Source organism: Dipodomys merriami, unplaced genomic scaffold, assembly GCF_024711535.1.
Source record: "Dipodomys merriami isolate MVZ:Mamm:240054 unplaced genomic scaffold, mDipMer1.0.p SCAF_39, whole genome shotgun sequence".
Lineage (NCBI taxonomy): Eukaryota > Metazoa > Chordata > Mammalia > Rodentia > Heteromyidae > Dipodomys > Dipodomys merriami.
In genome coordinates, this window is record NW_027205492.1 from 11,550,636 (window position 1) to 11,563,179 (window position 12,544).

General features: G+C 54.7%; 1 protein-coding gene across 1 annotated transcript; it reads left to right on the forward strand.

Annotated features, from left to right (window-relative positions):
- Positions 1-919: 919 nt before the first annotated feature.
- On the forward strand, positions 920-11,045 carry Tfap2c (transcription factor AP-2 gamma). Its single transcript, XM_069990140.1, has 7 exons — positions 920-1,002; positions 2,508-2,993; positions 3,099-3,150; positions 4,478-4,694; positions 5,472-5,590; positions 8,344-8,488; positions 9,443-11,045. Exons 1-7 carry the CDS (start codon positions 955-957, stop codon positions 9,723-9,725), a joined length of 1,350 nt encoding a protein of 449 aa, XP_069846241.1. The 5' UTR covers positions 920-954; the 3' UTR covers positions 9,726-11,045.
- Positions 11,046-12,544: the final 1,499 nt, after the last annotated feature.

Sequence of the window (12,544 nt, forward strand, 5' to 3'; positions counted from 1 at the left end):
ACCTCTAAGGCTAACGAGCCCTGGGCAGGGCTAGGCTTGGCAGCAGGACAGGGCGGAGGCTGGCCACGTTCCGCAGCTCCGTGCCACAGCGTGGACACCGACACACCGTTGTCTCCACTTCCGAGCCCGTGGCACAGCCGCCTGATTTCCGCGCTCCGGGGCAGAAAGCCCGCAAGAAGGCCGGGCTGGCAGGGGAGGGTTCAGGGAGCCGGGGCAGGGGCGCCTCTGCCCGGCTAGGGCTTGTACCGCGCACGACCCCAGCCCACTCTGTAAGTGTCCTGGGGGCGAGGAGCCCCGGTGCTGAGACCACCCCCGGATGCCAGGACCCCACCTCCAGGTGACATCTCTTGGCCTAAGGGGGCTGGGATGCCGGGCGAGCAGAGAGGATCTCGGGGCTTTGGGATCTGGATTCCTGGTTCTGCGCATCTTGAGGTGTGTGCGGGACGGAACTGGCCGAGGAGGACGCGTCGCGGTTCCCGGGCCTCCGAGTTTTCAATGAGCCGCCCGCCGCCCACCGCGCTCCCGCGTCGCCCCGAGCGGCGTGGGGCCCCGGCGCGCGACGCCCAGCCGGGGTGCGGGGCGGAGCTCGACGGGACTGGCTGGGGGCGGCCCCGCCCCGCCCGGGCCTCCGCCGGCCCCCGGGGAGGAGTTATGATAATTTCCTTCTCATTAAGGCGTTCGGGTCCCCCGGCTATCGCGGGGACACACGGTGCGGGCGCGGCTTCGGCGCTCCACGGCAGCGGCTCCGCGCGCGCGCGCCCCGCAGTGGCCGCATCCACGTTCTCGGAGCCTCCGATGCGCAGCCAGTGACCGCGGCGGCGGCGGCGGGGCCCGCGCGGCGGCGGCGGCGGCGGCAGACGCCCGGACACCGTGACCCCGATTTTGGATTTACCGCTCGGGGGGTGGGGGGAGCCTGGATTTAACTGGAGACTGTTTTGGGGTACTCCGGACGCCATGTTGTGGAAAATAACCGATAATGTTAAATACGAAGAGGACTGCGAGGTGAGCTGGGGCGCAGGGGGGCAGCCCCGCCCTGCCCGAGTGCTATCCGGGAGGCGGGGGACCACCGCTCGCGGTCGAGGACGGGAGCGCCGGCGCCCTCGCCTCTCTGCCGGCCGGCCGGGGTCTAGTCCTCCGGACACCCCGCAGCCCAGTTCGGGGGAGGGGGGGTCGTGTACTGGTCCTTTCCTGGTGCCCGGCTCTGGGCCTGGGCAGAACGGCAGATCCCACCCACAAAGCTCACCAGCCGGCTGCCTTCGGAGCGCGCCGCCCTTCTTCCCGGGCTCCCGCAGGAGCTCCGCTCCGCGATCCTAGACGTGGCCTTCTCACCGGACGTCTCCGTCCGGAGGGTCACGGGAGGAGGCTGGCCACTTACCTGCCGGCGACACCTTCTCGGGGCTCCTCCGGGGCGGGCCCGTCACCTGCCCCGCTACCTCCTCGGGGAGGCCGGAGGAGAACAACGGAAGCCCGGCTGGCTCTCCGGCGAAGTGGGGGCTGGGGCGCCTTTGGGGGTGCTGGGGCCCGACGGGGCCGTCTGCCCCGCGAGTGCTCCAGCCTGTCGGACAGGTTGAGCTGGAGTTTCGGAGCGCAGGCGGGAGGGAGGCGGCGAGCGGGAAGAGGAAGAAGACGCGGGCGGGCGGCGAGCGCCGGGGCGCGTGGAGCGGGGAGCCGGGGCGGCCGGCAAGCCCGAGCGCGCGCGCGGCGCCCCCGGACCCGGAGGGGGGCGGCCCCCCGCCGGCGTGGCCGGGCGCTCCCGCTAGGGGGCGGCCGCACCGTGCTCCCGCGGGCTCCCCGCTACCCTGGTGACCCCGGGGACCCGGCGGACACATCTTTCAGGAGTTAAGTTGGGGCGCGTGGCCCGGGCCTCGGGGTCTCCGCCCTGGCTGGGGTGGGGGGACTGTGACCGTGGCCGATCGCGCCTCGCGTTCCTTCGCTCTGGCTTCGCGGACTGGAGAGCGCAGCCCCGGGCCGCAGCGGGTTCCTCCTCGAGCCCCTCGGGCGGCGCTGGGACGCTGCCACCGCCCGCGAGCGTCCCCTGCCCCGAGGTCTTAGCCCGAAGGGCGTGGAAGGGAGGTTCCCTGGGGCGGGGGAGGCGCGAGCCAGCCTCGCCCGTGCACTATTCCTGCCGGCTGCGCCGGGGCAACACGTGCGGGCTGGCGAGCGAGCGCGCGCGGCACGGGGTTCACTGCCGCCCGGCTTCCTCCCGGGACGCCGCCGGCCTTTCCCGTCCCGACACCCGGGGATCAGCCTCGAAGTCTGCTAGCGCCTCCGGCTTCATGGCGCGGAGATCCGCGCCACGGGGCGTGGAGGATTTGTGCTCCCAGGTCTTAATGCAGCCTCCTCTTCCTCCCGGGGGTCGGGGTTTCACGACCGAGGCCCCCGGGCGCCTCGCCCCCGGGGGCCGGCGCGCGGCGGTCCCGGCGGGTTCGGCGGCGCGCGCAGGGCTGGCGGGTTCGCCGTATCGAGGTTTTCGTACTAACCGGGTCTCCTCTCTCCGTTCCTCCCAGGATCGCCACGACGCGAGCAGCAATGGGAACCCGCGCATCCCCCACCTGTCCTCGGCCGGCCAGCACCTCTACAGCCCCGCGCCGCCCCTGTCGCACACCGGCGTCTCCGAGTACCAGCCGCCGCCCTACTTCCCGCCGCCCTACCAGCAGCTGGCTTACTCGCAGTCGGCCGATCCCTACTCGCACCTGGGCGAAGCCTACGCCGCCGCCATCAACCCTCTGCACCAACCTGCACCCACCGGCAGCCAGCAGCAGGCCTGGCCGGGCCGCCAGGGCCAGGACGGGGCGGGGCTGCCCCCGCACCACGGGCGCCCCGCCGCGCTGCTGCCGCACCTCGCGGGGCTGGACGCGGGCGCGGTGGGCGCGCGCCGGGATGCCTACCGCCGCTCCGAGCTGCTGCTGCCGCACGCGCACGCCCTCGACGCCGCGGGCCTGGCCGAGAACCTGGGGCTGCACGACGTGGCGCACCAGATGGAGGAGGTGCAGGTGAGCGCACGCCCGCACGCCCCGGGGCCCGCCTGCCCCGGGGCTCCCCTCGCCCCGAGCTCCCCAAACCAAACCTAAAGCAAACTTTGTTCTTTCTCCTCCCAGAATGTGGACGACCAGCATCTTCTCCTCCACGACCAGACCGTCATCCGCAAAGGTAACCCGAGGCGTTTCCTGCGCCGTGGGAGGGGGGCACTTGGTGTCGTGGACGGGTGCGACCGCGCCCTCGAGGAAACCAGGCTTGGGGAAGTGGCATGCGACAACTCCTTTCTGCCCTGAAGCGCAGCAGACCAGGGAGGCCCTTGGAAGCTTTTTAAAAACAAAACCAACTAGGCTTTAGAGATTGCTTTTATTTGGATCGGGGATTGGATCGAGATCCGCGTGAGTGCCGGGCGCCGGGTCGCCCGCACCCCTTCCCTCGCTCCCTCGCTCCCCGGCTAAGGGGCTTGGGGCTCGCGAGGTTCGCCTCCCCTGGAAACTGGGACCCTCGGCGTGGGGGAGGGGCTCCGCCGCCAGGGAAAGCCCGCCGGAGGTTTCACACGGTGATTTCATTAATCTGAAATCCATTGGCAACCACCTCCCCGGGAATGATTGGGTCTGTGACAGTTCTTAATGGTTGATTGAGTGGGTGTGATTTTTTTCCCCCCACTTGTGATTTCAAGGATGAATTTTGAGAGGATCACTAATTCTGACCTGTGTGGATGAAAGGTTTTGGGCAAGTCTGGCCTACCAAAAAAACAAAACAACAAAAAACTGTGTACAACGGGACCAGGGCTCGTGATCTGTCTCCCTCCCCCCCTCCCCCTTGCTGGTTTTTGTTGGGAGCAAGGGATGAGAAAAAATTGTATTACCCTTGAGCGAGTGGTTCATGAAATTGAGTTCTTGTGCTGAACTGTCAGGCTGGCTGTTTGGGTGGAAAGATGGACCAATACTCTTAAAAGTGGTTAAGGTTGGTGATATGGAATCAAACTGCTTGAATACATTGCAATAGGTGTGGAGGCTGGGGAGAAATTTGGAAAATAAAATTTCCCAGTAAACTTAAACTGAATGGATTAATGGGTGTTAATGAGAGCACTTCTACAGAAGGCTTTTGGGAGCAGGGTCTGAATCCTGTGGGTTTAGTTCAGGGATTCTCAGGGGGTGGGACTGGTATTGAAGCGGCTTCTGAAGGCAAATGTTCTAATTAAGCAGATTACAGAGGTAGCCAGGAACTGGGTGGGAAAAAAAAAACATGCTTGGGATCTTGACTAATTAACTTTGCAAGGTGTTAACTTGTGAATTTCACATTTGATTTATCTTTGAAGAACGAATATGACTTAGAAATAAGAAAAGGAAATAAGAAAAAGACCTGGCGGTGTGGAGCCTGTAGTCCCACATAGGAGGTTTCTTGTCGGAAAACCACTTAGTTTAGCCCATTCCTGGGTGGGAAAAAAACTCTGCTGAGACTGGGCTTTGGTGACCCCCAGGGCTGGTCTCTTCAACAGGCCCCATCTCCATGACCAAGAATCCACTGGGTCTGCCGTGTCAGAAGGAGCTGGTGGGGGCTGTGATGAACCCCAGCGAGGTCTTCTGTTCTGTCCCCGGAAGATTGTCCCTCCTCAGTTCCACATCCAAATACAAAGTGACGGTGGCCGAAGTACAGCGGCGGCTCTCCCCACCCGAGTGCTTGAACGCCTCACTCTTGGGAGGCGTGCTCAGAAGGTACTGGGGGGCCCTGCGGTCTGCACTTGGGTAGTTGAAGGTGAATGTATAGAGAACCTGGGAGGTATTTTTAACGTTTATGTAACTTGTATGCCTAACGCTGAATTCTAATCGGCTCAGCGAGAGATTTAGTACACTCCTTCTCTTTTAGAAAGTGCCAAATGCAGAAGGAAGTGTTAAAACGATGCTAACAAATTATCATCTGGTTAGGATTCAATTTTACGGGCTAACATCTGTATTGAGAAGGGAGGCTTTTGTCTCCCCCCCCCTTACACACACAGGGAGATGGGGGGAGGTACAGTTTTCTAAGTTGAAAATGTATTATCTACGGCAATACAGCATGTGATGCTTTGTGCTCATTAGAAAATAAAAGGGGTGGTAGAAGGTTTGTTTTTTAATTTTACATATTTTTAAAAATTATGAATTAGCATGACAGATTTCAACTTTAGAAGGTAGAGTTTATTTTATTGTTTTATTTGTGTGTGTGCTGGTACTTGAACTGTGGGGTCTGGGTACTGTCCCTGAACTTTTTTTTTTTTTTTTGACTCAAGGCTAGTACTTTACCACTTGAGCCACAGTTCCACTTTGGCTTTTTGGTGATTAATTGGAGATAGGCTCAGTGATTTTCCTGCCTGGGTGGCTTTGAAGCATGATCCTCAGATCTCATCCTCTTGAGTAGCTAGGATTACAGGCATGAGCACCTGGTGCTAGGAAGGCCCAATAGTCAAAGGGTAGAGTGTTTTGTTTTATTGACAGTAGCCAATTTCTTTTTCCCAGAGCCAAGTCCAAAAATGGAGGCCGATCTCTGAGGGAGAAGTTAGACAAGATCGGTCTGAACCTTCCAGCAGGGAGACGGAAAGCTGCTCACGTGACCCTGCTGACATCTTTGGTGGAAGGTCAGTCCTGCTGGGGGCTCTTGGGAAATGGTTTTAATTTGTGCTGTCTTTAATACTTCTGCAAAAGAAAAGCCAGACCACGACTCTTTTAAGACATGGTCCCAAGCAGGGAGAGATGAAAGCAAGTTGAATTGTTCTGTTCCTGTTAATGAATCCATTTTGTCTGAAAGAGTTCACAGCCCTGTATCTGACAGCTCCAGGCTTCCGAGTTCCTTGGAGAATCCATGCCCAAAGAAATGGTTTTCTTAGCCTCAGATCGTGTATATGTATTTCAGACCGGCAAAAATGTTTCCTATTAAATGAACTTAGATTTGAAGGAGGAGCTGATGGAGGACTGTACTTTTATTTACCTGGGTAGTTTTAATGTGGGGCAGAATGAAGTATGGTTGTTTTTTGGTTTGTTTGTTTTCCCTGTGGAATCTTGTGCTCATGGTCCTTGCATACACCAGCCCTTACCTAACTTGCCATTCCTTCTCATCAAGAGACAAGAAAGCAATAGAACCCCTGGCCAGAGAGAGAGGCCCTCTCCCCAGCCTTCAGATTATTGTCCCCGTAAATGGCATTGGAGTCTCCTGAATGGAAGACTGTCCTCCCCCACCTGGAAAGGAGCCAAGAATGTAGTCCAACCCTTAAAAAGGGGTGTGTGTAGGGGGGGAGCAGCAAAGCAGCACCTCCTGACTGCGGGAAGGTGGGGCGGGACACAGACTGCCCCCCAGAGCAGCCCCTCCTCAGCCCCTGGTGCGTTCCTCAGCTACGGGCTCTGGACCTGGGCAGGCTCCAGCTCTGTGGTACTGTGCAATGTTCTGAAGACATTTCCTCCACCTCGTGATAGCTGTGCTGAAACAACTGAACCTGAATCAATGGTGAGGGGGGGAGGGGACCTCAGCCACCACCTGGGTCTTTGCAAGGCTCTCCAGGCCTCTGCCCTGGAACAGGACAGCCCCCACCGCCCCTTGCTCCTGCAGTCCTCTCTCCTGGTGTTCTTCTCTTCTCCTGTACTTTGGATGGAGGAGTCAGTGTTCCAAGATGATTACCCAGGCTGAGAGTCCTGGGTTTCCCATAGGAACCACCCCCCCCCCATGTCCACCCCCCAACCCCGCTTTTTCTTTTGTCAGTCTTGGGTCTTGAACTCTGGGCCTGGGCATGTCCCTCAGCTCTTCAGTTCAAGGTTAGTGTTCTACCACTTGAGCCACAGAGCCACTTCTGGTTTTTTCTGGAGGTTAATTGAGTAGTCTCCCCTACGTTCTTGCCCATGCTGGCTTTGAACCTTGATCCTCAGCTTTCAGCCTTCTGAGTAGCTAGGATGACAGGCTGGAGCCACGGGCTGGCCTTTCACCCTCCTTTTTTTGTTTTGGCTGGGGATTGGGCTTAGGTCAGAGAACACACTAAGCTGGTGCTTCGTGCAGCTGAGATCTCAGTCTTTGTTTACTTGTTCTTTTACCCTAAGGCCCAGGGTGGCCTTGAACCACCCTTCCAGATTTAGCCTCCCCGTGATGGGATTACAGGCATTCATTCACTACTACCCCCCACGTTAATCTTCCTGCCTCTTTTAAAAGAAATAGTCTAGAAGCCTGCCTGTTCTGTTTCTTCTTCTTCCTACTACTACTATTACTACTACTAATTATTATTATTGTTAAAAATACTAGTAGTAGGCCTTAAACTCCAGACCTTGTGCTCTTACTTGGCCTTTTTCACTTAAGGCTGGCACTCAACCATTTGAGTTACACCCCCACTTCGGCCTTTTCACTGGTTAATTGGACATAAGAGTCACATGGACTCATGCCTGGGCTGTCGTGGGGCTTTAATTCTGGGCCTACGTGTTATCTTTAAAAGCTTCTTTTGCTCAAAGCTAGTGCTCTACCACTTGAGCCACAGCACCACTTCTGGTTTTTTCTGAGTAGTTTAATGGAGATGAGAGTCTCATAGACTTTCCTGCCTAAGCTGGCTTTGAACCACAGCCCTCAGATCTCAGCCTCCTGAGTAGCTAGGATTACAGGCATTAGCCACTGGCGCCCGGCTCAATAGGGTCTTATACAATTTTGTCTGACCTCAGTCTTCCTACCTCCATCTCCTAAGATGTCAGGATGTGGTACCTGGTCTGATGAATCCCAGTTTTACAAAGAAAAGTGATGTTTGCCTTTGTCAGACAAACTCATCTCCCTAAAACTCCCTACTACCCAACAAGAGCTAAGATTATTACCCAGAGACAGCATGGCCATGGCTGGTCATCTGCTTATCAGACTGTGAGTGTGTGAGCATTTCACAAACCTATGGAGTCCTAAGGGCACAGTTAGCTGGCACCTGTGATCCCAGCTTCTGGGGAGGCTTAGATCTGAGGATCACAGTTCTAAGCCAGCCTTGGCAGGAAAGTCCATGAAACTTTTTTCTAGTTAACCACCAAAAAGCCAGAAGTGGAATTGTGACTCAAATGGTAGAGTGCCAGTCTTGTGCACAAAAGCTCAGGGATAGTGTCCAGGCCCTGAGTTCAAGTCCCAGGAACAGTGCAAAGCAAGGACTTCTTCTACCTCTTGCTGGGTGGTCTTCACACGTGGTATTTCTAGGGCAGGATTCCTGGCAGGCCCCTGACAACTCAGTCTGCCCACTGCAGTGTGCCCTGCCCATGACTGTATTTTAGGAGGCAGAGTGGCTGGGAGACAATGAATGCCAGAGAAGGAGGGAGGGAGGCAGGCTGGCAGGCCAGTCTTCAGTGGTGGCCACAGCCGTCTCAGAGCCTGATCCCAATATTGTTGCAGGTGAGGCTGTTCATTTGGCACGGGACTTTGCCTATGTCTGTGAAGCTGAGTTTCCCAGTAAGCCTGTGGCAGAGTATTTAACCAGACCTCATCTCGGAGGACGGAATGAGATGGCAGCGAGGAAGAGTATGCTCCTTGCAGCACAGTGAGTATCGCCTGTGGCAAACCCCAGGGTGGAGAGCCCAGTACTGGCTTCAGGACAGAAATGTCACAAACGGGGCTCTGTGCGTGCGTGCGTGTGTGTGTGCGCGTGCATGTGTGTGCATGCGTGTGCATGCGTGCGCACGGAAGAGAAAAGCTAGTATGTTTATTTCCATGCAAAGATCAGAGTAAATTCATGAGAGACTTGTGGGAAAATTGGCTCCAAAGTGAATTTCATGCAACAGTGGAGTTTCTACTCTGAGAAACTTAACAGTGCCTCATTTTAGAATCTTGCTCAGTGAAGCAGGAGTCAAATCTTGCTAAATGAAGTCAATTCAAAAGATGAAGCAAGAAGCCAGTGAACCAGCCACTCTGCCATGGCCAGTTTCCGCCATTGTGTCGGCTCTTGAGGTTTCTTTTTTTCTTTTTGTTGGTCATGGGGCTTGAACTCTGGGCCTGGGTGCTGTCCCTCAGCTCTTCAGCTCAAGGCGAGCATTCTACCACTTGAGCCACTGCGCCACTTCTGGTTTTCTGAGAGGTTTATTGGAGATAAGAGTCTCATGGACTTTGCTGCCTGGGCTGGCTTTGAATGGTGATCCTCAGCTCTCAGCCTCCTGAGTAGCTAGGATGACAGGCGTGAGCTACCTGTGCAGGCTTCTTTGTTTCTGATAGTGTTTATTTATTGCAACCAATTTGTACCAAAGTAAACTTGTCCCTTAACCTCTGGGTCCTGGTGACCTTAGTTAGCTGACTGGAATTAATCCTATTATCTTTACTCCAGTGCCACACAAACCAAATGAGATCCTGCGAGGAAGGAGCTCAGCCTAGCAGGGTGTGGCACACAGTAGGTGCTAAGTGTGACCTCAGTCAAACCATTCCAGTCTGCTCCTGGTGCTCCTGGGGTGGATCTGCCCAGGGCCAGGGAAGGCTCACAGGGGTCAACCCGCTGTCTCCACAGGCAAGTGTGTAAAGAATTCACAGACCTCCTCAATCAGGACCGAACCCCCAATGGGAACAGCAGGCCCACTCCAGTGTTAGAGACGAGCATACAGAACTGCCTGTCTCACTTCAGCCTAATTACCCACGGCTTCGGCAGCCAGGCCATCTGCGCAGCCGTGTCCGCGCTACAGAACTACATCAAAGAAGCCTTGATGGCCATAGACAAATCCTACATGAGCCCCGGAGACCAGAGCCCGGCGGATTCCAAGAGCCTGGAGAAAATGGACAAGCACAGGAAGTGACCGGCGGGGACGGAGGACCGGAGAGTGGGGAAGGGAAGGGACTGTGAGGCCCTGTCCCCCCACTTGGACACACTAGGACCCCTCTGGCCCCGGGGGAAGAGTGTTCTGCTGTTGTTTCCCTTTTTGCCTACCTTGTTGTCAGAAAAGCCTCCCCTTGTTTCCGGATGCCAGCCGTCTCCACCCGCTTGCCCCGATGTCAGGTGGCGTAGCAGGCTGAAGTCTCTCACTTCGGATACAGTCCACCCGTGCAAGGCGCCAGGCACTGGAGTTTTTGTTTTTGTTTTTCTGGTGTGGTTTTTTTTTTTTTTTTTTTTGGTTGGTTGATTCGTTTTTCCACTCAATGTTTGGTGTTTGTTCTTTGGAACTCCATCATTTTTCTCTGAACACGGTGCTACAAGATTTGGAACCTTTTTTTTATTTGGTAAATTCCCTGGGCTTGTCAAGAAACCACACTCTCAAGCTGCTGATGCCGGAAAAAAGGGATGAATTTCAGAGCCACAACCACTCTTTATTTTCAGTATTAACTTAATGGTTGGTTTTTAGGTTCTCTAGATGATTCATCTAAAAATGGGTATTTATCTAACGTCTTCGGAGATCGGACCCCTTTGGCGGGAGGCAAAGGTTCTATGTCTAGCAAGCCGAGAAAACCTGCAACCCCATGTTCACAGGGGGCCTCTGGCTTTAGGAAATTTGTAGAAATACAGCCTGCTGATGATGTCATTTTCTTGTCTCGTCTTTTTTTTTTCTTGGAAAGTTGTGATTCTTTAAAGGGGAGACTCTTTGAACCGACATGTTCCTTTAAGATACCGAAGCTTTATTTGCATATTTATTTCAGATCTTGATTTTTTTTCTTTTCTCCATTAAACTTGAAAAGGGTAAGCAGGAAGTGCCAGCCGCAGCCTGCCACCTCCCAAGCCCCTGCAGAGACTCTGTATTTTGAGAAAGTGTATTGACTGTATAGATTTTATTTATGCATAATTTAATGGGGTCTGTAAATACTGGCATACTTCCTAAAACTTTGGGGGACACAGGGTCAGATTTAATCTTTAACGGTGATGGGTAATCAATGGCACATCTTTAAATTTTATTCAGATATATACACAGGGTATGAAGAATGAAGAAAACACTTGGCTTCATTTATGGTATGTAGCAGGTTCTATTGAATTCAAGCTCTCTGTCCAAAAAAAGCAATAAGTTTGTGTCTCATTCCTGTAGGGCTGAACTCTAAGATGAATGTGTGGCGTAGCTTGTGTGGGTGAAATGGAGATTTGGAATTGAACTTCGTGCTCAGAAATGTTCCCCAAGTGATTGTTGTGTGTATGTATGATACCTGTATAATAAAAAAATATTCTCAATAGAATCTGTGACGGCCTGGTTCTAACCTGGTTCTCTCTTTATCTATCTCTCTGCCACTGTCTCTCCCTCCCTCTCTCTCTCTCTCTCTCTCTCTCTCTCTCTCTCTCTCTCTCTCTCTCTTCTCTCTCTCTCTCTCCCTCCCTCCCTCCCTCCCACCTTCTATCTCCATGCCCCCACCCCCACCCCCAATCTCCAGGATGGTACCTGAAGTTTTATTTCTCTCCCTGGCAACACTGCTCAGGGGTGCTGAGTGCTGACAGTGTCTTTCGCCAGCTGGCGGTCGCATTCTGTCTAGCATGTTAAGGGGTTTGGGGGGGACAGTCAACTGACTTGGAGAAAGAAGTGCCAACTGTTTTTAGTGTCTGCCACTATTGGGGCTTGAACTCGGGGCCTTACATTCTTCCTTAGCTTTTCCTGTTAAGGCTGGTGCTCTACCACTTGGAGCCACACCTCCACTTCTGGCATGTTCCGGCTAGTTGGAGATAAGAATCTCTTAGATTGGTCTGCCTAGACTAGTTTTGAACTGTGATCTTAAAATCTCAGCCTCCTGAGTAGCTGGGATTACAGGCATGAGCCACTGGCACCTGCCCCCCAGCATTTTTTGTGCGTGTGCTGCGGGTTGAACTCTGGGCATTGGGTGTGCTGCAGCACATGAATTAGAGCATGTGGAGAGCAGTGTCCGAGGGACGGCTCCTGCTGGGCACAGGTGCGTTGCTGTCTGGTGTTGGGGTCACTGCCAGCATTCCTGGGGCAGCTTCTCCTTTGGGGACAATCACAAGCCAGTGGCAAAAGGTGCGGAAGGCAGCAGAGCAGTGAGAACTTCTCCAGCTCAGGAGACCATGTCTTCTTGCCCAGGCATCCTGGTCACTTGGCCTGCCTGCAGGGTACTTGGAGACCGGGTCTTTGCCTGGGGAGAGGGCGCTCCTGGCTGGAGGTGAAGAGGCTCTCTGATGCACACATCGGGCACTTGATCTCAGGCTGAAGTATCCTGGCCTTTCCTCCAGGAAGTGGTGTGTTTATACTTTGGCATGTGTGGCCTGGCTTCAAAGGGACGTGGGAGAGAAAGGATTTTCCACATTGGATAAGGCTATTGCTTCAGCTCGAGTCTCATAATCCTTAATTCATAATTCTCTATGAAACGCTCGGCAATTCTTGACTTAATGTTGGCATTGGATGGCCTGAAGTAATTTAAGCTCTGCCAACTTCAAACTTCGCTCTTGGCAGCTCAGCGTTCCCATTAAGTTGGATTTATCGGGCTGATATGTCAAGATCACAATTGTTTTGCTTTAAAGCTGCGAAAAGAGGTCTTAGGTTGGCAGTGATTTCTCAATCAAGACTTAAGACGTGGGGGTGTTAGGCGGAAGTCACGGGGGCAGAGGGGGAAGAGGAGGATGGATTTCTTATCGACAACCTGCTTTTGGACTAGAAGTTGGCTTGGAGCAGCTGTGCCGAATTGTGCTGCA

Excerpts from the sequence above, each read along its gene's own strand:
- Tfap2c (XM_069990140.1), top strand. The coding sequence starts at position 955 with ATGTTGTGGAAAATAACCGATAATGTTAAATACGAAGAGGACTGCGAG. Across the intron at positions 1,003-2,507 it reads AATACGAAGAGGACTGCGAG|GATCGCCACGACGCGAGCAG; the intron begins GTGAGCTGGGGC and ends CGTTCCTCCCAG. Across the intron at positions 8,489-9,442 it reads AGTATGCTCCTTGCAGCACA|GCAAGTGTGTAAAGAATTCA; the intron begins GTGAGTATCGCC and ends CTGTCTCCACAG.